Below are 27,915 nucleotides of genomic sequence, written 5' to 3'. Positions count from 1 at the left end.
AACTGTAGACGCGTGCGCGGGTCTACCACGGTGGCGCGCATGGGCAGCAGGAGCTGCAGGAAGCGAAGGGAGAGAAGGAGGACCACGTGACCGGGTGCCGCGCGTCCCGACAGCGGAGGTAAGAGCCGCAGCGGGCGCCGTGGGTAGTGGCATTACATTCAGTTAGTGTAACGTACGTGCTCACCACAAACTTGGACCGGACCGCGGGGCTGAGGTGGGAATAGATATACACCAACCTTAGACCACGAAGCCTGATCCGGGATGCGAATTCCGTGGTCGTACGTAGCAGGGTCGGGACTGGAGAAGGTAGGATAATCCGTGGACAAGCCGGGGTCAGGATTGGAGAAGGCTGGGTAAACGATATCCATGCTGGGGTTCGGCAACAGGACGCTTGAGCAAAGGTGCTCCAACGAAGACAGGAACGGGGGATCCAGTGTGTCAGCACAAAACAGCACCCCCTAGCCGGATACAGCTGTGAGTAGTGGAGACCACTGGGAGCAGGAGAGTGCAGCAGGTATCAGGAACAACGATGCAGGCCTCTGCAATGGAGAGTATGTAGCAGGTAACAGGGAGCACCGATGCAGGCCTCTGCAGGAGTGGAAGCAGGGCACAGGTACTGCAGACAGGACAAGAAACACTGAGGCTTCAGTGTAACCGCGGACGCGCGGTGGGGTCTGCCAGTAACTGAGAACTATGACAAGAAGGCCAGGCAGGCCAAACACAGGCTGTGGCAAACACAGTTACTAAAGAAAGTCTATGTCCAGCCACTTCCTGGTGGGCGGGGCAGGAATTAAATAGAACAGACAGCCAATGAGACAGAGCTGCATAGGAGGCAGCAAGAAGCAGGCTGCAGTCTAATTGCAGGAGCAGGTGATTCTTGATTGCAGGTTCAAGGGAGAGTTTCCTAGTTTTTCCCTTTGAAAAAGTCACTGTAGTGACGAAACGCATCAGGGTACGTCACCACGACACTACGTCATCACGCAGTGCGCGCTTTACGGCCGAAGAGCGCATGGAGCTGATCTGAGGCTGACAACTTTAAATCGCATTATAAGCAATAAGACAGCGTTTTCAATAATCCAAATTGCTGGAGGTGAACCGGATTGGATATCGATCCACTGATGTGTTCCAGGACGGTGTTGCCCTGTTGGTGGTGATTATATCACAAACTGCTTTTAATTCATGTACTTTTATGAGTGTCTTTAATCCCCTTGTCCTCTTTTTTGACATTAAATTTACTTTTTTACATTATGGGACGTTCTCTCTCTCTCTCTCTCTCTCTCTCTCTCTCTCTCTCTCTCTCTCTCTCTCTTCTCTCTCTCTCTCTCTCTCTCTCTCTCTCTCTCTGTCTCTCTCTCTCTCTCTCTCTCTGTATATATATATATATATATATATGGTTTTCAAGCAAAAGGTGGCACTGTGTGCTCATTTACATGTGATTTCCCAGAATCCCTTGCTGCAGTGGAAGCGCTGGGTACTGGGTGATAATGGTGAAAGGCGGGGTTGCACATACCGTAATATTTCCATTAGCTAAGTTATAGTATATTTAATACAATTAAACTTTCTGGAACAAATATGAATTCAATATGTCACTTAATCATGTGCAGGTACAATGTATACCTAACATACTGTACCTTGATTTGCTAGGTTGATCTGCTTCAAACAAGTTTTCCTCACTCTCTAAACCAGATTCTTTTTCAACCTTAGAAAGAGTAAGGGAGAATGGAAGCAACTTGTTAATAATATGTAGTATGTGACACTTATCAATGCAATAAATACCTTTTTTATATCTTTAATTAACAATTATGCTCATGAAGAGGGCACTGGAAATTAATTGAGTTCAGGAAAGCCCCATACATGTAGGCGTGCAGCTTCATACCTAAATAAATCTCCAGGTAGGAATCTCAACCTTAAAGAGCAAACTCCTTTATTTCCTTTACATGCAAGCATTTAGGCATGTTGATGATAACATTTCTTCGTGACAAGGCAAATTGTGCTTGTGAAGTTTTTGTATACAGTTTGGCAAGTACCTGACCCTCCACAGCTCATAAAAAAGATGTTGGGCCATATCTACAATGTGGTCTTTCCTGTACTGGAAGATGTCTTACAGCGCATTCAAATAAATAGGCTGTAAGGTATCTTAAGGCAGAAGCCAGCTTAGTGTTTATACAGACGAGACAACGAGTATTCTAAAGCTTGTCTTAAAATAGCCCGGTTACATGCTGGGTACATGCTGGGTGTAACCTGGCAAGTATAAGGCAAGTTTAAGGAATTTCTGCATTACTAATGACCCATCAGATTAACACAGCAGGGGTCCCTGGCAGTCCCATTCAGTTTGAATGGGACTGCCAGAGACCCCCCGCTGTTAATCTGATGGGCCATTAGTCAATGCAGAAATACCTTAAACTTGCCTTAAACTACTGTAGGCCCAGCATGTACCCAGCATGTACCTGGGTCTTTTTGGCGAATTGCCACTGGTTTGTGTTAGAATAACCGTCGGCACTACAGTATATATACAGTTGTGTGAAAAAGAAAGTACACCCTCTTTGAATTCTATGGTTTTACATATCAGGACATAATAACAATCCTTAGCAGGTCTAAAAATTAGGTAAGTACAACCTCAGATGAACAACAAATACATATTACACTGTGTCGTGATTTATTTAACAAAAATAAAGCCAAAATGGAGAAGCCATGTGTGAAAAACTTCCATAGGAATTTAGTAGCAGACAGGTGCTGCTAATCAAATGCCCTTGATTAATTGATCATCAGCAAGTGTGACCACCTCTATAAAAGCCGAAATTTTAGCTGTTTGCTGGTCTGGAGCATTCAGGTGTGTGTTAACACAATGCCAAGGAGGATGTACAGTACGAAGAGGGTGTACTTTCTTTTTCACGCAAATATATATCTATATAAACATATTATACCGTTCGCACGGGAATCAGCAGACAGCACTCAGGTTTGTGAAAAATAAACATATATTGTAGAAGAAATGACACAAATCACCAACGTTTCGGACCCACAAATGGGCCCTTCCTCAGGGTTGTGATCTTCTGATGAGGTCGCCGGTACACTCGCGACAAAACGCATAAGGGTGCTATCTACAAGCACCAGGTGTTTAGCTCATTGAGCAATTGCTGGACTGGAAGGGAACTGTGGTGCTGCAGAACGAAAGAAGCGTGAGCTGTTTTAGCCAGGGGGGCCGCTGAAGTGGACGCACATCACGACGGACACACCCGGCGGCACAGAGAAAGATTTAAACGCTGCAGCCACGGGACTACTGTTCCTGACTAACAGCATGACCATTGGTGTTCTTGTTCGATGTGCATGTCCTATCTCATTGCTGTGAGTTTTTTTATTTTAGCTCGTGATTAATAAACCAGTACTATTTTACACTATGGAGCCCGAGCTGTTTTGTTTTATATATATACATATATATATATATACATACATACATACATACATACATACATACATACATACATACATACATACATACATACACACACCTTACACATTATTTAAGTTATGGTGTGTGAAAAAGAATATCACTTGTGAGCACATTCAAATGTCTTAGACAGGTTTGCAACCCTGCCTTTTACCATAAGCACCTAGCATACATTGCATTCACTGCAGCAAGGGATTCTGGGAAATGACATGCAAATGCGAACACAATGTGTCACCTTTTGCCTGAAATCCATTTATACATTGAACCCTTACAAATTGTTAGGAATCTGATTTCTCAGAACTGTCCACTCAACACACAGACTACCCTCAGGGAGACTCAGGATGCGCAGTGCAACCCCTGCTTACCAGCCTCCACGGGCCGTCAGCTCCTCCGTCCCGCGTGCACACGTGTGTCCTCCTCCAATGCTGGTCACGTGCACACGCAGCGGGTGTAATCAGACTGCTACCAGTACTCACCTGGGTTGTATCAGCCACACCTATCCAGAGAGGCTCCCTGCAGTCCTCCTGACCCGCCTCCATCCCTGATTGGTCAGCCAAGCCTTATCTAGCATCTCTGAGCCCTCACTCATCGCTCGACATAGTCTCTGTATAGAAGTGTTTGGTGAACTCTCGGTTACTACAGGTTTTGACACGGCTCGTACGACTACCCCCTTTGGCTCTCGACTTTGGCTTTCCTTGGACTACGTATACTCTGGCATCCCACGATCACAGCATGGACTTCAACCTTCCTCATCTCTCCGCTCCCTCACCTCGGCAAGGCAAAAACTATTCTAGTCCTATACCCGGTACCGGCAAGTATTGTCTACGTTACTTACATCTGGCCTGGCAACGCTTGATACCACACTCCGGACACGCTCCCTTTGCTGCGGGTGCGTGTATTCCTACCTCCCCCTTCAGCACAGGGGACGGGTCTGGTCTGCAGGCAGCACCGACGTAACACAAATGCTCTGCTGTTGCAAATCCATGCAGGCTGGTATGTCTTTCAGATGAGCGGTATTCCCAGCTCTCACTGTACCCTTGTCTTCATGGGTTTTTGAGGCTGTGGGATACTGACGCTTAGTCAGGGTCAATACTTGTCCTTGTAGGACTGTAATCTCATCCGTGAGAGATCCCTGTTTTTTGAGTGCGTCTTGCAAGTCTCTTCTCAGGGAATTTATCTACATACTTTGCTTTCTCTGAGCTTGCTTCCACGTTTTTATTGCATTGTGAAGCACTATGAACTTCTTTGCTTGGGCCACAGCTACTTGTTTCAGTTTCTGGACCTTCTTGTGCTCCCTTTTGTGCCGCGTCACCTGAGTTCTAAGCTTGGCCTTTAGCGTTGCTTTGGTGATGCTCAGGGTAGCCTTCAGTTTCTCATGCTGCTTTGCGGGGACATGCTGGGTAATCAGACGTTCCTGCAGCACTTGAATTTCTTTAACAGCCTGCAGATTGTCTTCCTGCAGAGTTCGCTGCTTCTCCTCGGCCTTCTCGAGGTACGTATGCAGACCTTGCAGTTGGTTCTGCACTCGGTGCTCTGCTTCAAACTTCTCACCTTCCAAAAGTCTATTTATTTCTTTAAGCTCGTGCAGCTTTTCATTTTTTTCCTTGACGTCGTTTGTCATATTAAGATTTTCTTCTTTGAGTTTTAAGTTTTTTCTTTGTAATCTTAAATTTTCTCCTTTTTCAGTCTCTGTACTATTCAGGGCCTCCTTGCAGTCCTCCTTCCATTTACGCACATCTGCTTTGAGAATGACAGTCTCTTGGCGTGAGACTTCCTTCTCTAGGTTGAGGGTCTGAAGCTCCTTCTGGGACACTTGGAGATCTGTATTAAGATTGACAATTGTTTCTTTAGAAATGTCCAGCTCCTCAGTGAGACTGTGTAGTTCCTTTCTGGAAACTTCCAGATCTGTGCGGCAGCTGTTGGTCTCATGATGTGAGGCATCCAGTGCTCTGCGGAGTGTCTGAACCTCTTTCTGAGATACGTCCACCTCTGTCCGGACATTGTTAACCTCCTGTTGTGAGGCATTCAGCTCTACGCGAAGAGTGTGAACCTCTTGCTGAAAGACTGTCATCTGCTTTAGTGCCTCCTCATACTTCTGCTTCAGCTTAGTCATCATTTTATCAGATTGGCTTTGCTTTTCATCCATGCCGGAAATAGTAGCGTTTGCAGTATCTAGCTCAGTCTTGAGATCGTCCAATTCTGTTCCAGATTCAGAGTACATTGCGAGCACCTTCTTCTGTAACTCAGCATTATCTTCTCTCTCAAGTTTCAATTGTTCTCGAATTAGATCACAGTCACGCCTGGCAATTTTCAGGGCGTCTTCAGGGCTGGTCAACGGATCGTCACTCACTGGTTCCGGCACTGCTTCCCTGGGATGACTGGTTGAGGGTTCCTCACTGTTGGCACCGGACAGACACTTCTTTGGGGTACACGACTTCTGCCTTGGGCCCTCTGGATATTCGGTTATCCGCTGGACGAATTCTCCATTTTCTCTAGGCTGCAGGGCATCTCGGTCCCCCCTTTTCTCCACAGGATCTGCGTGTAAGGAAGCAGGAGTTACGCCGTGCACGGCGTGCTCCTTACTCACCCGCGGCTCTGTCGGGGTCTCCCGCGACTCACAGGGACTCCTTCCCCATGGCGCCGAGCTCCGGTCCTTCTATGCGCGCGCGCGCACATCCAGTCTCTTCTTCTGCCCTCGGTTCAGGGCGTGGGTCCGCGCACGCAGCTACAGACGCTGTCACCGGGAGGCGCGGCCACACAGGGGCGCACCAACCCTTTAAAGAGACAGTACCCTTTTGCAATGCCACAATACAATGCACCAATACTTCTAGGATTTATAGCTCCTCCTCCAGGAACTCATCTAGACCTATCCCTGTCTCAGCCTGGTCCATTCACACACCCCCACCTTGCTTCTCGGCTATTGGTTCCTCATACCTACATATACCCTCCAGATTCATTGACTCGTCGGCTGAGCATAGAACCAGTTGTTCTCATCACTCTCTGCCTCCCTAGTTCTGTTCCACAGATTTCCTCGTGTACCGGACCGGCTTCTGCTACGTCTTCCTGCACCTCTGGCATCCCGAACTCGGCATACGGCATCACGACTCTTCTCATCTCTGGCATTCGGATTCTGGCTTACGGTAAACGACAACGTCTCTCTCTCTAACCCTGGACTTGGCTACCGCACCCTCTACCATCCGTACCTCTCCTACCCCGATCCCGGAATCCCAGACCATTCTTCAATCAAGACGTGCCCTCGTGGCTGTGGGTGGCGTAATTACCTTTCCCACCTCAGCACCGCAGTCCCGTCTCGTTTGTGGTGAGCACATCCTGACACTGCGGACGTGTCTGTTACTTCCACGGTAAGTGAAGAACCGCTTTTCTTTTTCTTCCTTTTTGATTTGGATGACACCGTCCCTTCAGGGATACTGGGGTCTCCATCTTCATTTGAAATTTTAGCAGCGTCACTGGATCCACCCGGCTTTTCTTGCAACTGTAATAGCTGACGGAAATATTCGGTGATCCACTGCTCCCGCTCTTTCTCCTGCTGATCATATTCGTCAAAGGGAGCAGTCTTTTCAGTTTGTGCCGAGTTCAGGCACCCCCACCATTCTTGGGGTGTTTTGTGGCTGTGACTCGGTTCAGGTTCCCCGTAAGAGATGTCTTCCTCTTTTTTGGATTGGAAGGGCCACTCTTCCGTGGGGTAGGGTTCATTACAGGAATGCTGCATCTTGTCCTCCATTTTTAGGCTATCAGGTGTAATTTTCTTCCTGACCTCAGGAGGCACTATTGCAGCTGTTGCCACTGTATTTGCTAGAACCCCCAATTGTGGTAGTCCTACAGGTGGGCATATTTTGCTTGTAGAGGTCGTAGCTCTCACAGGCATCTCTGTAGACTTTTTCTTTCTTGGGTAAGTTTTACAATATCAGCAGTACTGTGCATGCATTTTCTCTCATCAGGTATACAAGATGTGCAGTTGCTAGGTAAAAACGTCTATTTGCTTTACACCATTTACTTGCTAGGTATAATCTCTCATTAGGTATGCTGAATGTGTAGTTGCTAGGTAAAAACTTCTGTTTGCTTTACACCATTTACTTGCTAGGTGCAATCTCTCTGCTTCAGCCAAATAATGTGGTTTTCTGCTTGAGTTCAGTCTCAACTTTGGGTATTATGACATTCACTCTTCACACTTTGGGATACCTTTTACACCGTTCAGCAATTCCTTTTTTTCTAGTAGGCAATTTTACCCTCAGCACTTGTTTACTGAAAATTCCCCTGCTTCAGCACAGTCTTGCATCAATTTTCACATTTTTCTGCATATTCTCCATTCACAACTGGCAGTCCTATGCGATGTGGCAGCCTTTACTTGCAGAATCAGTACTGCTCATGGGTCACCATCTGTATTCACTGCTTCAGCTAAACATTTGAAAATAACAAATGCCTATCCCTTTCAAGTGCTAACTCATTTCTTGAACCCTGACTATGGCTGGAAGGCAAACCCCCTATTTCAATGACCATTTTACACTTTATTGTGATAGGCAAATAAGATTTTACCTGCTTCAGCAGTCTCTCTCTCTCTCTCCTCTTGGGATTGGGGAAAAGAGTCCATCTGTGGTTTTGTAAGTTTCAGTGCAGTGGTGTGTATCACTTTAACTCTGATCTCTGCTGCATGAGAATTTTTTTTTTTAAGTTGCTCAGACTGTTTGTAGGCAAAAAGCATAAAAAGAAATTCACAGAACAAATCTCCGGTCCTTTCTAACTTCAAAGACCACCTCTCGTCCCACTTCGGACACCATATGTAGGCGGACACTCACAGAGGTATACAAGGGAGACTGATTATAGTGAAATTAAATAAGAATTTTATTGCGCCTGTTTCCTTAACATCAGGAAACCATCCAAACAAGGGGTAAACAAAGCTTCTATTCACTTGGGAGTATTTCTAGTGAAATACTATGCAGTTCACAACTGCCTTAGATAAGCATGTCTCCCAGCCCCAAACATATAGCATGAATTAAGCAGATATAAGAAGTCTCATAAATGAAAGTCTTATCTGTTCCTTGTGGTTTGGAGGGAAAATCTTCTCTGTCCCTGGTTCAGCTCCCTTTTCCTCAGGGTGTGTCAGCGTTCAGGTTTAGAAGTTTCCCCTGTGTCTTGAAAGCAGCTCTGCTGTTTCTTCTGGCAGGGCTCAAGACTGTTTGTCTCCAAGTTCAGCTCAGGTGTGAGCTAAGGAGTCTCACTTCCTGTCTCAAAAGACAGGCTTTTCTAAGCCATCTAATCAGGCAGGTGGTGTTTGTTAATTGACTACCAGCAGTTAACCACCACACTGCTGGATTAGAGGCACATTACCTGAACAGGGATACTCCCCTGTTACAATCCCCTAAAGGGTTGATCCTTCCAGTATCTTCTAGAATAAAATAACCGACCAATAACTGAGCTAAGCAACCTGCAACATACGATTGGTTACATGAAATTGGTTTATCCAAATAAGTTACATGGAATTAACTACAACTAGGGCCTGTAAGGGATTTAATGCCTTAAGTCCCCGTAGGGACCAGGACTCACTAGGAATACTTTCAGCATACCTCCAAGGGTGCTACATGTAATATTGTGTGCTGCTTTTTCTGAGGTTAAGATGTTCTTGCCACTACAAGATGCAATTTTGATGATGATGATGATGAGAAATCACATGGCATTAGTTGCTGCTGCCCAGTATTGTGTGCTCTTTCTAAAGCCGAAAATGAGGATATTGGTGGTGGGCTTCTGTGTTTTTTGGTTTAGTTTGATATATAGAATATATAGGCATGTCTATTTTCAGTGTTGTGCTAATTATAAGAGCAGTATTGCTACTTACACACTATACATGATACGATACGCACCATACACACTACCAACACCACACTCATCATTATTAGCATCATCATCTATCGCCTCCATCTCTGTCTTAATCCCTCTCTCAGCCATCAAGTCTCCCTCAATTCAACTCGGCATGTTTTGCTGAGGAACATGTCTTTGACCTGGTTTCTGACCCTGAGAAGCAGTTCTACTGATGCCTTTGCACACCCAGAGGTTGATGCCTGACTAGATTCCGGACAATCTACCCTCTCATTCAAACTAGTAAGAACACGAGGGCTTAGTTTAACATGAATGGTTACTCCCTCTAAGCTACTTCAAGTGGTGTTAGTAACATGTGTGTCCTGAGACTCACCTGAGGACGATGACGATGATGATGTTGATAAAATATTCCTTTCAGTTGTATTTCTTTTTGTACATATTTATATTTTGAGTGCTTTACAGAGTGATCTGACATATGAATGATCAGATCACCTTCTACTGTGTGTGTATCTCTCTTCACTTCCTCCACCAACTGCACAAGCACATGGTGTGTGTGACCTATTTATAGTCAGTAAGCAAAATAGGACAAAATTGCAATGCACAATGCCTTTTAATGCTTAGCGAAATGTTGCAAAATTGCCTGATCTGTGCAAGAATCAATTTTGCATTGTACACAAACAACAGCACATCTCTAGATTGGAATGTAAGATACCACAAAAGATTGTGCCTGGGGTAGTGAATGCATGCCTGGAGTAGTTGTTGGACTAGGATACATTTTGCTTCATAGGAGAGAGTTGCATGATGCTGACAGAATAGCCAACCATTTAAAAAAAATTCCATTCATACAAACAAAAGGCAATGCCCTGACTAAAAGCAAAGTTTTCATAATGCCATAAATCATTTCATATTTAAAAAGTCAGTTATAACAGTCTATTATAAGCTAATAAAACAAAATATGCATGGTACTTTCAGTAAAACATACAAGAAAGGTACCTAATGCTCTCCTAATACTATTTGGGACAGTAGTGGTTTATACAGTAGGTGCACAAGGGATACATGAATGTTTACAGGAAAAGGTTGAGAGAATCAACCAAAAAAGACACCTGACTGTACTCAATATTAACCCTATAATTGCATCTGGTATTGTTGTTGGAAATATTAAATCCGTGGGATAATTATATCCCATGTAGCCACTTCAGTATCATATATTAAAATCTTTTATTAGGGATATGTAAACAACAAAATGAACACACACATACATATAAAATCAATTAAAATAAAGGAAAGCTAAAAACGGACATATACCACACTTAACCCGTATACGGGCTATTAGGACCAATTTAACCCTAATGGGTAGGGATATTGTGTGGTACTGATTGTAGTCAGCTGCTAACAGATTAGTCTGCAATCGTAATCTTGTTAGACTATATAGTCCATGTGCAAATAATTAGTACATGGGACTTAGGTAAGCAATGTCAGTTGAGCCATATCATAAGACAAATGTCTAAACAGTGTAACATACTGCTCTACTATACACATTTAGAGATGCACATAGTGACAGCAAGGCTATGCAACATATATGCATAGCCGATACAATGTATTGTTATACATGCGTAGGTTTGTTCACATATCTGATCGGTATCCATGGGAGTTCCTTCAGTGTAGCTGGGACACACACATGCAGCCTGATAGCTATTAATGCTCTCTAGATCTCTGCCATACAGAGAAAGTAGCTATATACCACACTTAACAGGTGTAAGGGCTATTAAGTCCTACTGATCTATTATACACAGTTAGAAATGCACGTAGTGACAACACGGTATACATGCGTTTGTTTACATATCTGATCGGTATCCATGGGAGTTCCTTCAGTGTAGCTGAGACACACACATGCAGCCTGTTAGCTGTTAATACTGTTTAGGTCTCTGCCATAAAGAGAAAGTAGCTACTCTCTCCGTGTAGTTACAATAGTTAAGTATGTCAAATTGTGTATCATACGTCTATCTGCTCCACTAGAATGGGAATAGCCTGACGCGAATTGTAAGTAATAGTATGAATCCCGTGCGTGGATAACGAGTCACCATGAAATGGTAAGTATACGACCTGATCCAAATAGTGAACCCATGCTGCTGCACCGCCAACTTAGTCCGTTGCTCTCTCCGATGTCTTCCAGGTGGGGGGAGCGCTCAGATCTCGAGATATTGTACAGGGAAGAAAAGTGGAAGAAATAATAATAGTGCAGATCAATAAATGAATGTATGTGCAAACAATAACCTCTAAATAGATCTCACTCACAATGAATGGACTGGTAACAGACGTGTCAGAGATCCTTCTCTCTCTGACAAGAGCACTTTAATGGTGGAAGCCCTCTGGTATTGGTATTGTTAGAGCTGTATGTCAGGTGGGCTAGATGTGTCCATACATCTGATGCTGGTAATGCTAGAGCTGTATGTCAGGTGGGCTAGATGTGTCCATACATCTGATGCTGGTAATGCTAGAGCTGTATGTCAGGTGGGCTAGATGTGTCCATACACAGTACATGCTGAGTGTACCTCCCGGGGATGTAGCAAAGAAAGAGAGCACACAATAGTATAGTACATAAGGGTATAATGTAGCACAAAAGACACAATGGTAATGCACTCACATTTGTACAAAGTATACAGGCGTTGGAGAGGACCGTTGGTGACTCGTGGGGGAAACGCTGCTGATACAATCACTCGGAGATACTTCCGCATGCGTCACATCCGGTAACATCACTTCCTGTGATGCGGCGGTCAGTGCGGAAGAGGCTCTTTACTGCTCCAATCTCCACAGCTTTCTTGCCAGCACCTCCTCACACTAATTCTCTCCAAACACTGTCCTCCAACAAGTAGAACAGATTTCATTCTACGCGTTTCGTAGTGATTGCCACTTCCTCAGGAATCATAAAGGTTAACCCCACAGACCTCCCATATATTTAGTAACACCAATTATGCTATTGGCTACTCTGATGGGCTGGGCAATAATCAATTATACAAATGTATGAACATAATAGAGTTCGTAATGGATAATGAATACATAAATACATAAAGAATTGACAGTGATAAAAAATATATTAATATATATATATAAATATATATATACATATATTATATATATATATATATATATATATATATATATATATATATATATATAAAAACCCTAGTCTACATACAATATTTATTTACATAAAAATATAAAATACATAACTAACGACGCAAATGACGCAAGAATTTCAGAAGATATCTAAGAGGAGAGTGATGAAAAGGAGAGCAGACCGTTAATTCATCAAAATATATAAAAATTTATAAAAAACATATATAAAACAGAATACTTCAAGTTAAAAATGCACCAATGTCTATATCAACATTTAAACCCTTTGGAGTGTGGGTTTGCATTTTATGGATCCAGAACGTTTCTCTTTTTGCTAAATGAAATGGTAAGTATACGACCTGATCCAAATAGTGAACCCATGCTGCTGCACCGCCAACTTAGTCCGTTGCTCTCTGCACCTGGCGTCAACGGAATGATGTCATAGAAGCCCGATGCACGATTCGTGTCTACGTGACACTTTGTCAAGGTAAGAGGTGTGTCCTCTCTGTTGTATGGCATACCTTTATATACCTGATGTAGGGGAGTATGCTATCACTCCACTGCCAATCAGAAGGAGGGAAGCACCATTTTGTCAGGTAGCCTGTCACAATTAATAAACAGGTATATTGCAGTTATTAATATAACTGATGTTTAGTTGCAGAGGTACAGTCTACCACATCCTTACAAATGCTTGATTGTAAACATAATTCTGCTTAATGATCCGTAAACAAGTAGGGATAATGTGCGCAAAATCCGAATTCTACCTCCGCATGCGCATGTGTGACAGGGTGAATGAATGTCACCAGCCATATACCTGGCAAACCTATGTTTAGGCTTGCAGTGCAGCAGTGACGAGGTTAAGTTTCAGTTGAGAAGGACTGCTTAATTAGTCTGACCCCAGCTGCATAAGCAAGGTGTTTTAAAACCCCCAGGCTGTACACACATGCAGGCCAGCTGGTCAGGAGACAGGACTGAAATACTGAAGAGATTACTGCTATAAAGTACATATGTGATGAACTGTCTGTGTCCTGCATGCTGAAGAGAAGCTGCCTTGTTTTCTATGCTGAAGAGAAGCTATTTTGTTTTTGTCTGCTGAAGAGAAGCTATTTTGTTTTTGTATGCTGAAGAGGAGCTATATTTTTTTTTGTGTGCTGTATGTTTTTAAGGCTCAATAAATAAGCCTTATCAAGAGAACCCGCATGTGTGGTTGCATGTACCCTGCAACAGCGTGTATGATGGTAAACACTCACCCATACAAAAACCGTTAGTTGCAAGCAGGTACATAGAGCCTGATCATAAAGGGAGGTTGAGGGCATCCTACTTGACCCTAGTAGTTACCTCACTATGATGACCAATGTGATACGGTATACTGGGTCATGCCATGGCTAATCCATCATTGGATAGAAATCTAGTCCAGTTAGGTGGTAATAGAACCACTCAGCTTAGATGTTGTACAATAGAACCTAATAAATGCGTGGACTGTATATATATATCTCCTGTCTTGGTAGCAAATAGTGAATAGCAGCACCAGTGGTGATGCCCATCACAGGCATCATGAAATCGATCATACATGTGCGGATATACAATTGAAAAACTTGGGCACTTGTCGAAGATAATGGTCTGTCGTAAGGTCCACCGAGATGTTGGATCTAATATCAATGGGCAATGTGCATGATGTAGGACTGAACTAACTTAAAGTGGACCAGCCTCTAATAGTCAATACTAGTCCCATGAGTTTAATACTCCACTGTATATCTAAAACTCTCATAAATCTCAAATAGATGATGAAATAACCTATTTTATATAGGTATATAGTGAGGTCCGCCGAGATGATGAGTTGAAGGTCCATCAACAAATGTACATAGTGTAGGACTGAACTAACCTTAAGTGGACCAGCCTCTATCAGTCAATACTGGTCCCATGAGTTTAATACTCAACTGTAACTAAAGAGACCGATGCACTCCTTATAGTGTTGTCAATCCTAAATGATGGTATCAGTACCCACAGGTGCATATAACTCAGGGATAGCTATCACAGATACGAGGAATAAATAAATCCCTCGTTGAGACCACCGGGAGATAATGTTTGGAGTTTAAATATCCATTTGCACTCCTTTTCCATAAGGCACTTATCCCAATTACGCTTTCTGGGTCCCCAGGGGATATGTTCAATCCCCCAGAACTTTAGGTAGGCGGTATCACCCTGATGCATGATTACTGTTACTGAGCATACGTATGTGTGTTCATTTTGTTGTTTACATATACCTAATAAATGATTTTAATATATGATACAGAAGTGGCTACATGGGCGATAGTTATCCCACGGATTAAATATTTCCGGCCACAATACCAGATACAATTATGGGGTTAATATTGAGTGCAGTCAGGTGTCTTTTATGGTTCATACTTTCAGTAAAACACGGGCACAAAATGATTTTGCAGTAAAAAAACACAAGATCAATCTAAATTCAGTGGCCCGATGCTGCGGGAGGTGGCCCGATGCTGCAGGGGGCCCGGCGGCAGGTCACAGCAGTTGCTGCCGGCCCCACTGCAGGCACCTGTCCCATGATGTGCTCCCGCGTGCGCTGGGCCTCCTCACGCCGGCGCGCCGGAAGCTTAGCCGAGCTGACTTCTGGTGATGCCGACAGGGAGATCCGGCACAGCGGTTGTTTTTTATTTTTTTTAATTAACTGGCCGGGCCACTCAGGGGGCCTGTGCGGCCGGGCCTCCCTGATTCATGGGGCCCAGGATGCAGTACCTTCTGTCCCCCCACTATTGGTGGGCCTGTGAGTAGCCATGGCAAATGGACCTCTGCACACATACAAACACACACAAACACTGTATATATATATCCATACATCTAAAAGAAACGCAACAGAGAATCACTCATACATGTATTGCAGTTAATAAAGGAATATAAACTAGATAAATGACACTAAAGTGACAGCATAAAACAGCACAAAAAAAACCAGAATGACATTCCAAAAACAGTAAAAAAAAATATTAAAAACAAAATGCTTATCTGTAGGAATATGCTTAAGGTAAGCAAAGAGATCCCATGGGCGTAGATACTCAAAGACTGGGAAGCAGAGGTGAGCAGGATTAGGTGATACTTTTCAAATGCTTCTGAAATAGAAGCTATCCGCTTGGAACAAGACAAATGCACACACATATACAGTACATATACATTACATTTCCAGCACCCTGAGAACAAGGTAACGCTGAGCATCACTTACACACACTTGGGACTATTTTGGTGAGACCCTTTTCCTTAGCTGGGAGGGCAGAGGTGTTACATACTGTATGCAACATAGCACTGTTGTGGAGGAGGAGTATCATGCTGATGAATATGTTTTGGTGGTGGAGGGGGCAGCAGAGATAGCTCAAGAAGGAGGAGGAGCAGGAAAGCTTCTAGAACGTCACTTTGGCCAGTGGCACAACAACATCTGTCCATCTCTCACCCAGCCTAACAGCACCCTCTAGGTCTTTAAGTCAGGGCAGCCAGACTATACTCCTCTTTCTTCTGGTACAGGTCAAAAATCAATAGTTTCTATATTTAGTTTTTTTTTAAATATAGAGGGATAGGATGAGGATTCCAAAAACTGTTGTTTGTGCAGTGCCATTGTGAGGCAGGGAAAGCAGAGACTCATCTGGATATATCTTCCCTTAGAGGGCACATCACCTGTCTACATGGGGGGGAAAAAATCAAAGGCACTAGCAGTAGCACAGTCGTGAGGATGGATGGCTCAAATCTTGGTATTTTTTCCAGGTGAGGGGAGCGCAGGATGTTCACAGCAAGAACAGGTCTCTGATTGGGGCACACGATGGCTGGAACACAGGTAGGTTCCCACAAGGATAGTTCAGCAGTCTTCAATTTCACTCATCTCTGTGGCCGGTACGCCTATCTCTGCCAGGGATTGTAAAGACATCGTACATTGCGCTGACCACATTTGTGGAATGTGAGTTTATTTCTTACTGATTGTTGTATATGTAACGCTGCTTCCCCCACGCTATGGGAGCCTTGTTGGTTACTAGGTGTATAGTGGTGTGTTTTACCTGTTGGCTTGCAGGAGAGCTGAGGTTCCGCCGATGGTATTGGGGAAACAGGACAGGCTTTTGAAGATCAATGCATAGTTCTTTCTCTGTTGGTGCCAGCGACTCCATCTTCAGCAGGCTCCAGTAGTGCTGGAGGCAGTCCCTGCAGAAGAACGATCACATACTCCCCCCCCCCCTGATGGACTGCAGACTCAGGCCAGGAGTGTAGTAAAGCAGGAACATCTTTATTCAGTCACAGCAAACAGGTTTATACCGGATGCATACTTATGGTCTTGGTCCCAGACCTCTGGATTGTCCCCTTTCAGATTTGAGGCCTTGCTTATTCACAGCCCCCTTATGGGACTGATCATATAGTACCACCCCACAGGGTGAGACAGCAACTCAGAGTACTTACGCCATAGCTAGAGTACTCACTAACTGACTAAATTTAGGTTTGCCTCTTCCCTAGTACAGAAGGGGAGGGTACAAGATCTGAGCCCCTGATTGGGCAGAACACCGACCCTGTTCCACCTCCACCCCTGTCACTCAAGGAAGCTGCTTGTGGAGGGGGAAACCCCAAGATGGTGCCTGGCACTGCCTGCACTTACATGTCAGAGAGGGCAGACTGGTAGCCAGACCAGCATGGCTACATATACAATATAGATTATTCTTACATACTACACTATGAGAGATTTCTCCATTATTTTATGAGTGAAATTGAAGACTGCTGAAATATCCTTGTGTGAACCTACCTGTGTTCCAGCCATCCTATGCTCCAATCAGAGAGAGATTGAGACTCTGATATGCCCCAAACCTTATGAAAATCTGTGAGTGGAACTGACATTTTTTCAGATCTTATATCGCATTGGTCACACTATTTTGTGTTCCTTTGATCTTTTTCATATTCTTGCTGTGAACATCCTGCGCTCCCCCTCACCTGGAAAAACACCAAGTATTGCAGAGACCTAGGAACATTCTTGAGAGGGTTTTTGAGCTGCTTTTCAATTATTATCACAGTATTCACATATCACAATTGGTGGAGGTTTTATATATTGAAGTTTTATTTTCACAATGTATGTGTTCACTATTGTGTTATAATTGATTACTTGATTCACATTTTATTCACCATATATTTGCACCTTTATTTGTGGCATTTGCACAATTTATTTATCCCTTTATCCAGTCAGACAAGAGCATCCGATTATGTATTTCAAATCTTTCAAATATTGGTAGTCAGTCAGCCAGTCAGTAGTCAGTCAGGCGACTTTCATGGTTTTGGTGGTAGCAAACAGGAAACGGGGCCTTTGGCATTAAAGAAACACATGGAACAATTCCAGCTACTCCAACACACCAAACCACTGTCCATGAAGCTTTTGATAGAGTACACATGTATGATCACAGATACGATAGAGCCCATTTGCATTATAACATATTGGCCACAATGCCGTTGATATGCCACCTTTTAGCTGTGTAGAGGGCAAAAGTTTTAAAGAGCTAATAAAATTAGATGACCCTCGCTGGAAAATACTTAGTAAGGCCTATTTTTATACTAAGGCTGTTCCACACCTGTACCAAAAGGTTGTGGAAGTAGTGGCCCAGGCTCTTTATAGATCACAAACTAGTGCACATGGCGGAAAATAAGTAAATCATGGTAACCACACATTGGGTGTTTCTCCTCCATTTTGTCAAAGGGACAATGTGTTGAAACTAGTGATGCTGAAAGTCACTGAGTCATCAGGAACAGCAGTACTTATAAGAGGCAACTCTACCCATTCAATATTTTGATCAGAAGGCTATAAAGTAGCAGTGGCAGGCTGGCGGCATTACATCAGAGCATCCTGATTCATGGTCCCTGCTTTGCCCATGTAAATTTGATACTGTAGTTGCTTAGTACAGTGTGAGGAAGTGTTGGTGTGAGGATTCGCCATTCTGGTGGTTCTGTCCCCTTAACCCTCACCTGTCCGTCAGCATCCAGTGGCACTCAAGGAGGGCATCTCAGCGGTGGTACTCATGCGTGGCGCGCGGGCAGTGCGCGGGCTCATCGGTCTCCGCGGTTCCCATGTCCAGGGTGCAGCATTGACGCGTGACGCATGCGCTCTCTCGAGGCCCACCTTTACCTCTATCGGCTGTGTAATAGGACACACCTGCATGATCCAGCAGCCTATCAGAGAGGGCGCTTCTGCTTCCTGGATGCCTCCCATTGGTGGGAGGTCCTTTAAATACCTTGTTTGAACTCTCCTTCATTGCCGAGCATAGTGTAACTTCTGTTTGTGACGCTGAACCTCACTGCATCCTGTCTGTCTGCCTCTTACCTTGCTGGCTGACCCTGCCTTGTACTTTGGACTTTGCGATACTCTCCTGCACTGACCCTGGCTTTGGAATACGACGATGCTGCTCTCTTCTGCACTGACCCTGGCTTTGGCTTTACGACGACTCTACTCTCTCCAATCCTGACCCTGGCTACGTACCCCAACGATCCGCTACTCTCCGCTCCTAGACCTGGCAAGTACCACGTTTATGCTGTCCTATATAACCCTGACCCAGCCTGCAAGACTATCCTACACTCTAGACGCGCCCTCGCGGTTGTGATTGGCGTTCTATACCAATCCCTAAATCCCTACCTCAGTCCTACGGTCGCGCCTCATTTGTGGTGAGCTACGCGTTACAGTGGGAAATATTATCAGAATCTAGAAAAATCTGGGCCCACTTTTGCCACTCCTACACAGCTTGTACTACTTTCTGTCCTCTGCAGCAATTTAACAACCTGCCATGCCACAACCTTAAAACAGAGGTACCCACTGTGATGGTGAGGGGGTAACCAGGCTCACTAATAAAGGTTAAGCCCACTTGGTTGCCCCTGAGCTGTGTTTGGGGCTCCTAGAGTGTCAGCTCTTGGTCCTGCTTGTTGTACATGTACTGCTATGCATGTATGTAAAATGTGCAACAATAAGGATTAGGGGTCAGGGGCAATGTATCCCAGAACGGTACAGGGGTCCCTAGTCTCAGGGGGGTGCCAGTTCATGCCCTGATAACCCTAACCCTTGTATAAGAGGTTCATGGGGGTTCTCCAGTCAGGTATAAGACTGAAGCTTTTATTAACATAAAAAGTCTACGTTTTCAGAGAGTAAGGGATATGGTTAGTGGGGATAAAAAAGCCCAGGTTTCACTATACCCCTCACACCAATACTTAGGACATTTTAATAAGAAAATGTATAAATTATATTTTATTAAACTGATAGGTTTAAAATGTAGTATGCTTGTACATTGTAACATAAGCTGGGTCCTTTTACTGGCGGACTCCACAGGGGTGTATGAGCTACCAGAGTGTGGTGCTACTAAGTCTGCCCCTAGGTCCGTAGATCAAAGTAATACGTGTGGCCAAGAGTGTGAACAGCCATCTGTGCAGGATTGAGTCTAATGATGTTTTACAATTGTCTCAAATAGACAACCAAATGAAATATATTGAACCATGTGTAATCACCTAATGTAAGGTGAGGGGGGTGCGGGGGGGGATGAAGTAAAAATATAAATTCAAATACTCACACTTTTAATAAAGTCTTCATCTGCCCTGACAACAGTCTCAAACGCTGCAGTCTTTAATTCATCTCTGCATGGAGGAATTATGCCTGCCCTGAATTTAAAGAAGACACGAGGACATAACACTAAAAGAAGTTAAAGATACCTCTACCAGTGTGTGCTCACACTGGTCCGTGTGAGTATTTGAATCTATATTTTTACTTCATCCCCCCCCCCACCTTACATTAGGTGATTACACATGGTTTAATATATTTCATTTGGTTGTCTATTTGAGACAATTGTAAAACATAATTAGACTCCATTTTTGGAGTTTCCTGGTGTTTCAACATCAGAGACTTGGAAGAGGTGAAATCAAGATACCTTTACGGGAGGACACTCACATTAGCCCGTGTGAGTGATGGATATTATCCTATAATTCCCCCATTACCTCCCCGCACCTCAGCCTTTGTTTGCACATTATCTGTATCGATTTAACTGCTTTCTTTCTGTGAGAGGGAGACCTCTAGGAGGAAGAAGCTAAGTCTGCAGTGAGAAACATCCCAGAACCAGTGCGAGACGACGACAAGAGAGAAGAAAAAGAAAAACTACATCATAAGGAAGAGCTGGAAGTGAAAGATACTTTGATGTAATAGAACTTACACAAGGCCGTGTAAGTAATACATTCATTTCTATATGTAACCAGGTTCCCGCTGCCCCGCGCCCCCCCCCCCCTCGTTTCCTCCGCTGCCGGGGGTCAATCGATAGACCCGCCGGCACTTCTGGAGGGTGGGGGCCAGTGCAGGGAGCGTTCCGGCGGTTCTCGGCGGCTCCCGTGCAGGGCGCTGCCATCTTGAATAGTTCGCACATGTGCAGCAGGCTCTGGCGGGCCCGACGAGTTGTGCATGCGCAGTGGCAGCCCGTGAAACCCTAGCATACCAGGGAAGGCTCTTGGACGGGACTACGAGTCCCATGAGCCTTAGGGGACCCCACGTGACGCCAGGGAGCCAATAGGGCTCAGAATCTCCCTGATGAGGAGATTTTGATACATTTCGCGCGCTGAAGGAGCCCATTTTAGTCAGGACCAGGAAGAGCTAGGGGAAGGAGATAACTGCAGGGGTCTGTGACCCACTGCATAGGCCAGCAGCCCCCTAGGCCCCAGTTAGGTCCTGAGCCCCTCACAGCTTGTGGTACGACAGGGACAGGCCCCAGCTTAGGGACCCTGTCACATTAGTATCAGTGATAGTTAGGGATCCAGCGGACGCTGCGCTCCCCGAGAAGAGGCTTGGGCTCAAGCCTACGCCCCAATGAGACAAAGACTATCTCCAGGGTGGGATCACCCCTAGCAGACCCTCGTGCAAGGAAGCACCGGATCACAGACGGGATCACCAAGCGGCAGATCCTTTTCAAAGTTGCTTCCAGGCCCGAGTACAGGAGCACTCGGCAGGTACCTTCATAAGTGCACCAACAAATCACCTATCCATATATATATTCTCACATAGGGGCAGCGCTGACCACGGGACAAAGGTGTTAACTGTGGACACGGTGTGGGGTACACGGTGGTGGGTGGAAGGTACACTCCTAGTGGAGTGAAAGACACTTTGGACTGCATTATATGTTGTGGAGTTACTCCCTAGGGGAAGTAGTATTATAAGTACATAGTGGTCACTGATAAGTAAAGTGTGTGATTATTCCTGCATATATATATAAACTGGTTATATACATCTCCGTGTATGTACTTATTGTATATGTGGGTCCTGTGTAGGCAACCTTCTACATTCCTAGAACCCTGCACAGGTGGAGGCGCTGTAAACTAGATCGAGCCGAAGGACTCACCCCAGGTTCCCAACAAGTGGAGGCTCAGGCCTCTTGTGAACCTACAGGTATATGCACCACACCTGGTAACACATAGGTTTCCACCCACACACACTATATCTGTGCTTGGGATAGAAGGAATATCCGTGACATATATATATATATATACATATATGTATTTTCCCGCTCACTGAGTCCATCCCCAAGCTGATGAATCAATTGGGGTGACTTCACCCCATTGGTCACCAGTTAAGAAGATTTACCTTCCTAAATTCATACTCTCCCTCATACTGTTCTCCCCCATTTTCTGTGTTTCATTGATATATCTGTACACAAGTCAAATAAATAAATATAGATAGATGACACATTTTCAAGAAGGTGGTATTTTAAAGAGGACTTTCCTTAATTTTCTAAGATTATAGTTACAGTAATGTTGATTAATATATGCTGATCCCTATCCATCATCCATCAATGCCTCCACCTTGATAAAGGCTGTTACGTTATGTCGATATGGCAAAACACATTTTATTTGAGGAAAGTCTACTGTGCCCTACTCTTTTTCTCAGGGTCTTACTTAATACCATGCTGCCCCCCTCCCTCCCCCGCTGCCTTGTCTCCCCCGTGCTTGCTCTCCCCCCTTACCTTGGTGCTGCATCAACTCATACTGTGGGGTCATGTGACATCACGACACGTTACCCCACAGCGTCATTTGGAGTCATGGAGATGCGTCCAGCAGCAGGCTGAATCTCGGTAAGTTGAGGTTGCAGAGGTGTTGCACGGTCCCCCGGCATTTAATTTAAATGCCTTGGGGAAGAGCGTGGGGCCTCTGCAACTGCTGCACCCCCCCACCCCCGAGAAAAATCTCATGCCCCCATGGGGGTACGCCCCCCAGTTTGCGCACCCCTGCTGTGCAGTATATTGTTAGTATATTGTACAGTATTATGTTGTTATAATGTGTCCAATCAAAGACCAAGAAAATGTGTGAGCACCTCACTCTAAACCCCTGAAAAGGTAACTGTGTGCTGCCTGGGAGGAGAGACAATATTAACTAGAGAGGTGTACTTTGAAAGCAAAGTAAACAGAAGGATCCCAATTGATGGCGCACTGTGAACCTATCTGAATATAATAAGGTCAGAAGCAGCTGAAAATCCTAGGTTACAATAATTTTATTAATATACTTAAACATGTGATAAAAATAGATATATATCCCGAAGGAAGGACATATAACTATGAACAGGGTCCCTCGAGGTTGTAGTACATGCAGGTAAATAATGTCTCTTAAATATAAGTACCAGAGTGATGGCCTAATATTGTACAGTAAATCTCTCACATGAGTGTATGGTGAATCCCTCAATGATCAAAAATAAATAGTGAGTGCAAAATGTGCTAACAGAAAGTGTGTGTATAAAGTGACGTGGTGCTGGTAATAGGTGTGAAACAAATCTATCCGCGTGATCGTACAAATAACCTACAAACAAAATGCAGCGTGGTGGACTGCGCAAGTATCTCAATCTGCGTGATCTATGTCCAGTATAGCAGTCTCCTAAGTCATAGTGGTTATAAATGAAGAGAACTTCTAGTCATGGTCATACACTACGGTTTATGAAAATGACCGCAGTGATGGCTAATGAATAAATTATAGGAGCCTTCACTCAAGGTATAGTAAATCAAACTGCGCATGCGCATGGCACTTAGTGCACAATGTCTAGTGCCTCTATCCTGTATTCACTACAACTGTCAAGGTGAGTATGCATGCGTGTAATACAAAAGGACTTATACTTGGTAAATATAATTATATATCCTGCGTAGCAATATACTACCATTCCATGAAGATATCATGTACCTCTATTCAGGAGTATAGTCTCTGTCTGAGAGTATCGGTAAAGATGGAAGGTGAATGTCACGTAAATGCAGGTCTAATGCACTGCATCAACATGGATAGAGTGTATTTTTTGGTCAGGTTCTTATAGTTAGAGAACCAATTCAACATATAACCTACTATATAGTTTGTTATTCCCCTATTAACCGGAGTTGATGGCCAAAAAATTCACCGGATCACATAGTACTGCATATATGATGCCGCACACGGAGCAGCATAGCTAGATTCAGAATATATATATAATGCGCATTTGTAGCAAAGTAAACTAGCGCTAGTAAGTTGTATAAGCCTTCACTCAAAGTGTAGTGGAAAGAACTGAGCATGCGTGTGGCACTTAGTGTAAAATGCCTAATGCCACTATCCTGTATTCGCTGCAGCTGTCAAGGTAAGTATGCAAGCGTATGGTACATTTGCACTTGTACTTAATAGATCGCGCATATATATATATATAGATCCTATGTACCGATGTACTACCATCCCATGAAATTGTCATGTACCTCTGCTGGGGAATTTTAATCTCTGACTGAGAATATCAGCAGAGACGGAGAAGAGATGCCACGTGTTTAAGTATATTAATAAAATTATTTTAACCTAGGATTTTCAGCTGCTTCTGACCTTATTATATTCAGATAGGTTCGCAGTGCGCCATCAATTGGGATCCTTCTGTGTACTTTGCTTTCAAAGTACACCTCTCTAGTTAATATTCAATCAAAGACCAATCAACATGTTTTATGAACAAAATTTTTGAAGGGAAATTAAACAAACACATTACAAATGCTAATAAAATAAAAAATCTTTACCTGAATTGATTTTGTTTTACTCCCAAATTTTTGTGTTGGTTTTTCTTCCTTTTGCATCCTGATATAAGAAGGGAAATTAATATTACTATGGGCATTTGATAAACTCTATAACTGATATTCTCTCAGTGGAGCTACATACTACTGAATTAACCTTGTGATACAATGAAGAGAAGATACAAATTTAGGGTCAATATATAAGTATAGTATGTACTGTAATTACTGAATATATTTTATATTTTGAATATAATTCCGTAAGTAATAATAATATAGATTAGGTTGAAAAAGACATACATCCATCAAGTTCAACCTATGCTAAATTTAGACGACAGATCATTTATCCTATATCCGTACTTACAGTATATTGATCCAGAGGAAGGCAAACAAAAAACCCTAGTGAAATATCATCCAATGATATCTCATAAGGGGAAATATAAATTCCTTCCTGACTCCAAGAATTGGCAATCAGATTACTCCCTGGATAAACATCCTTCCCATAATGTATTGCCTATGCTCTTTTCTCCAAATCATGGACATTTTAAAAACTGGTGAACTGGGTGACAGAGTTGCAGTGCAATGCTGATTTTTGGTCCTCTTTGAGAAACAGACTATATTATGCCCTTTACAGCAGACGGGCACTTTAACTCTGCTATAAGACACTTTCTATGCAGGAAGACACATTACAGCCTTTTCACCTAAATAAGACATGCAACAATGGAAGGTGTCTTATGGAATAGCACCGCTTAGTAAATATGTGTTTAATATATATATATATTATAGACTAAAGCTGTTAAATTCCGGGCATTATTGAAATCCCTACTCTCTGGTTGGTTAAAATTCCGGGAAGGGGGAGAGTGGGAGACAAGGGAGAGGGAGAGAGAAGAGCAGGGGGAGGAGAGGGGTGCAACAAGGGGGGGAGAGAATGGAGAGAAGGGGGGAAGGCGAGAAATAGGAGGGAAGGGGGAGAGAGAGGATGGAAGGGGAGACAGAGGAGGGAAGGGGGGGAGAGGGGGAAAGGTGATGTGGTGGTAGGCATAGCCGGCCTTCATTAATAAAGGTGGAGCCCGGCTGGCTGCCCCTGAAACCATATGGTAAGTGCTGAGAGTGTCAGCTCTTGTGTCTAATATTACAGTGTTGCCTGTAATTTTGTTCCTCTGTTATTCTGTCCCCCATAGGGGTATAAGCTAGGCACTGTATATGTGGGGTTAACTGTGTAAGCCCAGTGGGCTAGTTAATGCATTCTCTGTGTATTCCCTTTGCCTCTTGGGCCTGCAACTGCCTGTGCAAGCTTGTAAGTGGATTGCCTTGTATGGGTGGCCTCTTATGAGAAATAGCTGCAGGGAAGGGACATGAGGGAAAAGGGGGGGGCATATTTTAACCTGTCTTGCCTTCCAGCAAGGTATTCTTAGCTGGTGGCTTAGAGAAGAGAAGGTTTTTGAACCCCACATGATAGGTGCAGATGGTGGAGTGCAAACTCTTGTGTCTAAATGTTGGTTCTCTGTGTTTTAAAACTGCAATGCATTGTGTTTGTCCTGTGATTTAAACCCAGGTTGGTGACAAAAGGCAGTGTGAATTAGCACGTGAATTGCCCCAGCTCAGATAGGGATTCCAAGCCCAAATCTCCACAATTTATTTCCCTTATAAGTATAAGGTCCCCCAAAGTATATTCTGTAAGGAAGTGTACTTTATATTGTGTTTTAATGTTTACTATAAGGTTCTACACAGAAAGCACAGGCATATGGTCAAGATGCTAGATAGTTTGCATAGATTCCATAGTTCAAAGAGGAGAGGAATGGCAGAGGGGGAAAACCATTTGGTGAGCAGGATATTCAGATTAGGAAGTCTTTTTTTACGTAGACACCGTGGAGCCAGGGAAAAACAGCCCTGTATGTCAAAACTCATAAGCATGTTTTCCATTGGCAAGTTTGAATTTATCGCTCCTATCAGTGAATGCGTAATTTCAATCCCTGCTTTAATTGGCTATTACACTCCTCAATGCTGGCAGGCCTCTGAAAGGTTCTTCTGTGAAAGAGCTATTCACACAGGGAAGCATGGGGAGGCCAAGCCAGCAGGCTGGATTTCGGTCCAGGAGCCCAGAACCCGGGCCCTATCAAGGTAAGCCTTTGCTGAACAGGCGCCTTGCAACTAGGAAAGGGTAGATCTCCTTCCCCAGACCCCAGTAAGTGTGTATGTTCTCTGTTTCTTGTATTTCTGTGTGTTTCCGAGGTCTTATCTGAATAAACCGCCATTTATTTTACTGCCTGTTTTGCCTTGTGACTGATTCCTTAAATATAAAGGTGTATTTGGCCTGCCCTACCGTGACAGTGACAATAGAGGGAAGGGGTAAAGGAGGGGAGGGGGAGGTTAGAGGTGAAGGGGAGGATAGAATGGAGATAAGGGGAGTAATAAGAGAGAGAGGAGGGAAAGGGGGAAAGGAGAGAATAGAGGGGAGGGAGAGAATGGAGGGAAGGAGGAAAGGAAACAATGGAAGGAAGGGGGGAAAGGTGAGAATGGAGGGGGAGAGAATGGAGGGAAGGGGGAGGGAGAGAATGGAGGGACACACATAGAAACACAGAGACACACAGACACACCCACACAGACATACACACACAGACACACACACAGCTACGATCCTGCCAATGACATGCCCCTCCCTTAAAAGCCACCCCACCTGGGGCGTGTCCAGGACGCTGATGAGAACGGTCGGGTAGCAGAGGAGCTCCCTAGACCCAAGCATAAAACTACAAAAGCAGCGCTTTCCCACCCCAAAAAAATCACCACAAAACAGCTCAAAACCTAGAGGAAACCCTCGAGAAGGCAATGGCAGGCAAACAAAAAGCCCAATCGGGCCCAGGAATTGCCCGTTTTCTCTCCCCTTCTCAGAGGAGCTCGGAGGCTGCCACAAGAAGCCAAGATGGCGGCGGCCCCACACCACGCGGGGCCAAGCAAGCGGCAATGGAGCGTGACCGCACCGACACACCACCACCGCAAGACGAAGCTCTAACGCGGGATTACATGCAAGAGCTAATAACATCAATGCTGAACAAGCTACATGCCTCACTCAAAGCGGACCTTAAAGCTGCGGTCTCTGAACTGAAACAGGAGATCTCGGGCCTCTCAGAGCGCACCGCGGAGCTGGAAATAAAAATGGCTGACGCAACACAGGCCCAAGAAGACGCCGCGAACGAAATCTACCGACTGGGGGCCGAAGTGAGTAATCTTAAAGACCAGATAGAGGATCAGGAAAACCGAGATCGAAGACAAAACATCAGGATCAGAGGGATCCCAGAATCGGTCCTCCCAGCCCAGATTAAACCTTACATCCTGGCCCTTTTCCAATCCGTCTGCCCTGACCTTACTCCAAGTGAGTGTGAAATGGACAGAGCACATCGAGCCTTGGGACCAAGGTCAGATGACCCCAACAGAGCTAGAGACGTGATTGCAAGAATCCACCATTATACAATAAAAGAGCAAATCATGGCAGCA

At 44.3% G+C, this 27,915-nt stretch overlaps 1 protein-coding gene across 3 annotated transcripts in view; it reads right to left on the bottom strand.

Moving 5' to 3' along the window:
• The window catches only part of LOC142496976 (uncharacterized), a 168,505-nt gene that overhangs the window by 54,158 nt on the left and 86,432 nt on the right, over positions 1 to 27,915 (bottom strand). For 2 of the 3 annotated variants that reach the window (XM_075604135.1, XM_075604145.1), the window contains exons 10-11: positions 24,433 to 24,490; positions 1,632 to 1,699 (exon numbers count right to left, since the gene is read on the bottom strand). The exons of the other annotated variant lie outside the window; for it this stretch is intronic. In XM_075604135.1, coding sequence (XP_075460250.1) covers positions 1,632 to 1,699; positions 24,433 to 24,490 — 126 coding nt within the window. The remainder of the gene's footprint in view (positions 1 to 1,631; positions 1,700 to 24,432; positions 24,491 to 27,915) is intronic. 3 annotated transcript variants of the gene reach the window in all.

Source organism: Ascaphus truei, chromosome 1 (genome assembly GCF_040206685.1).
Source record: "Ascaphus truei isolate aAscTru1 chromosome 1, aAscTru1.hap1, whole genome shotgun sequence".
Lineage (NCBI taxonomy): Eukaryota > Metazoa > Chordata > Amphibia > Anura > Ascaphidae > Ascaphus > Ascaphus truei.
This window is presented reverse-complemented; position numbering and strand designations above follow the sequence as displayed.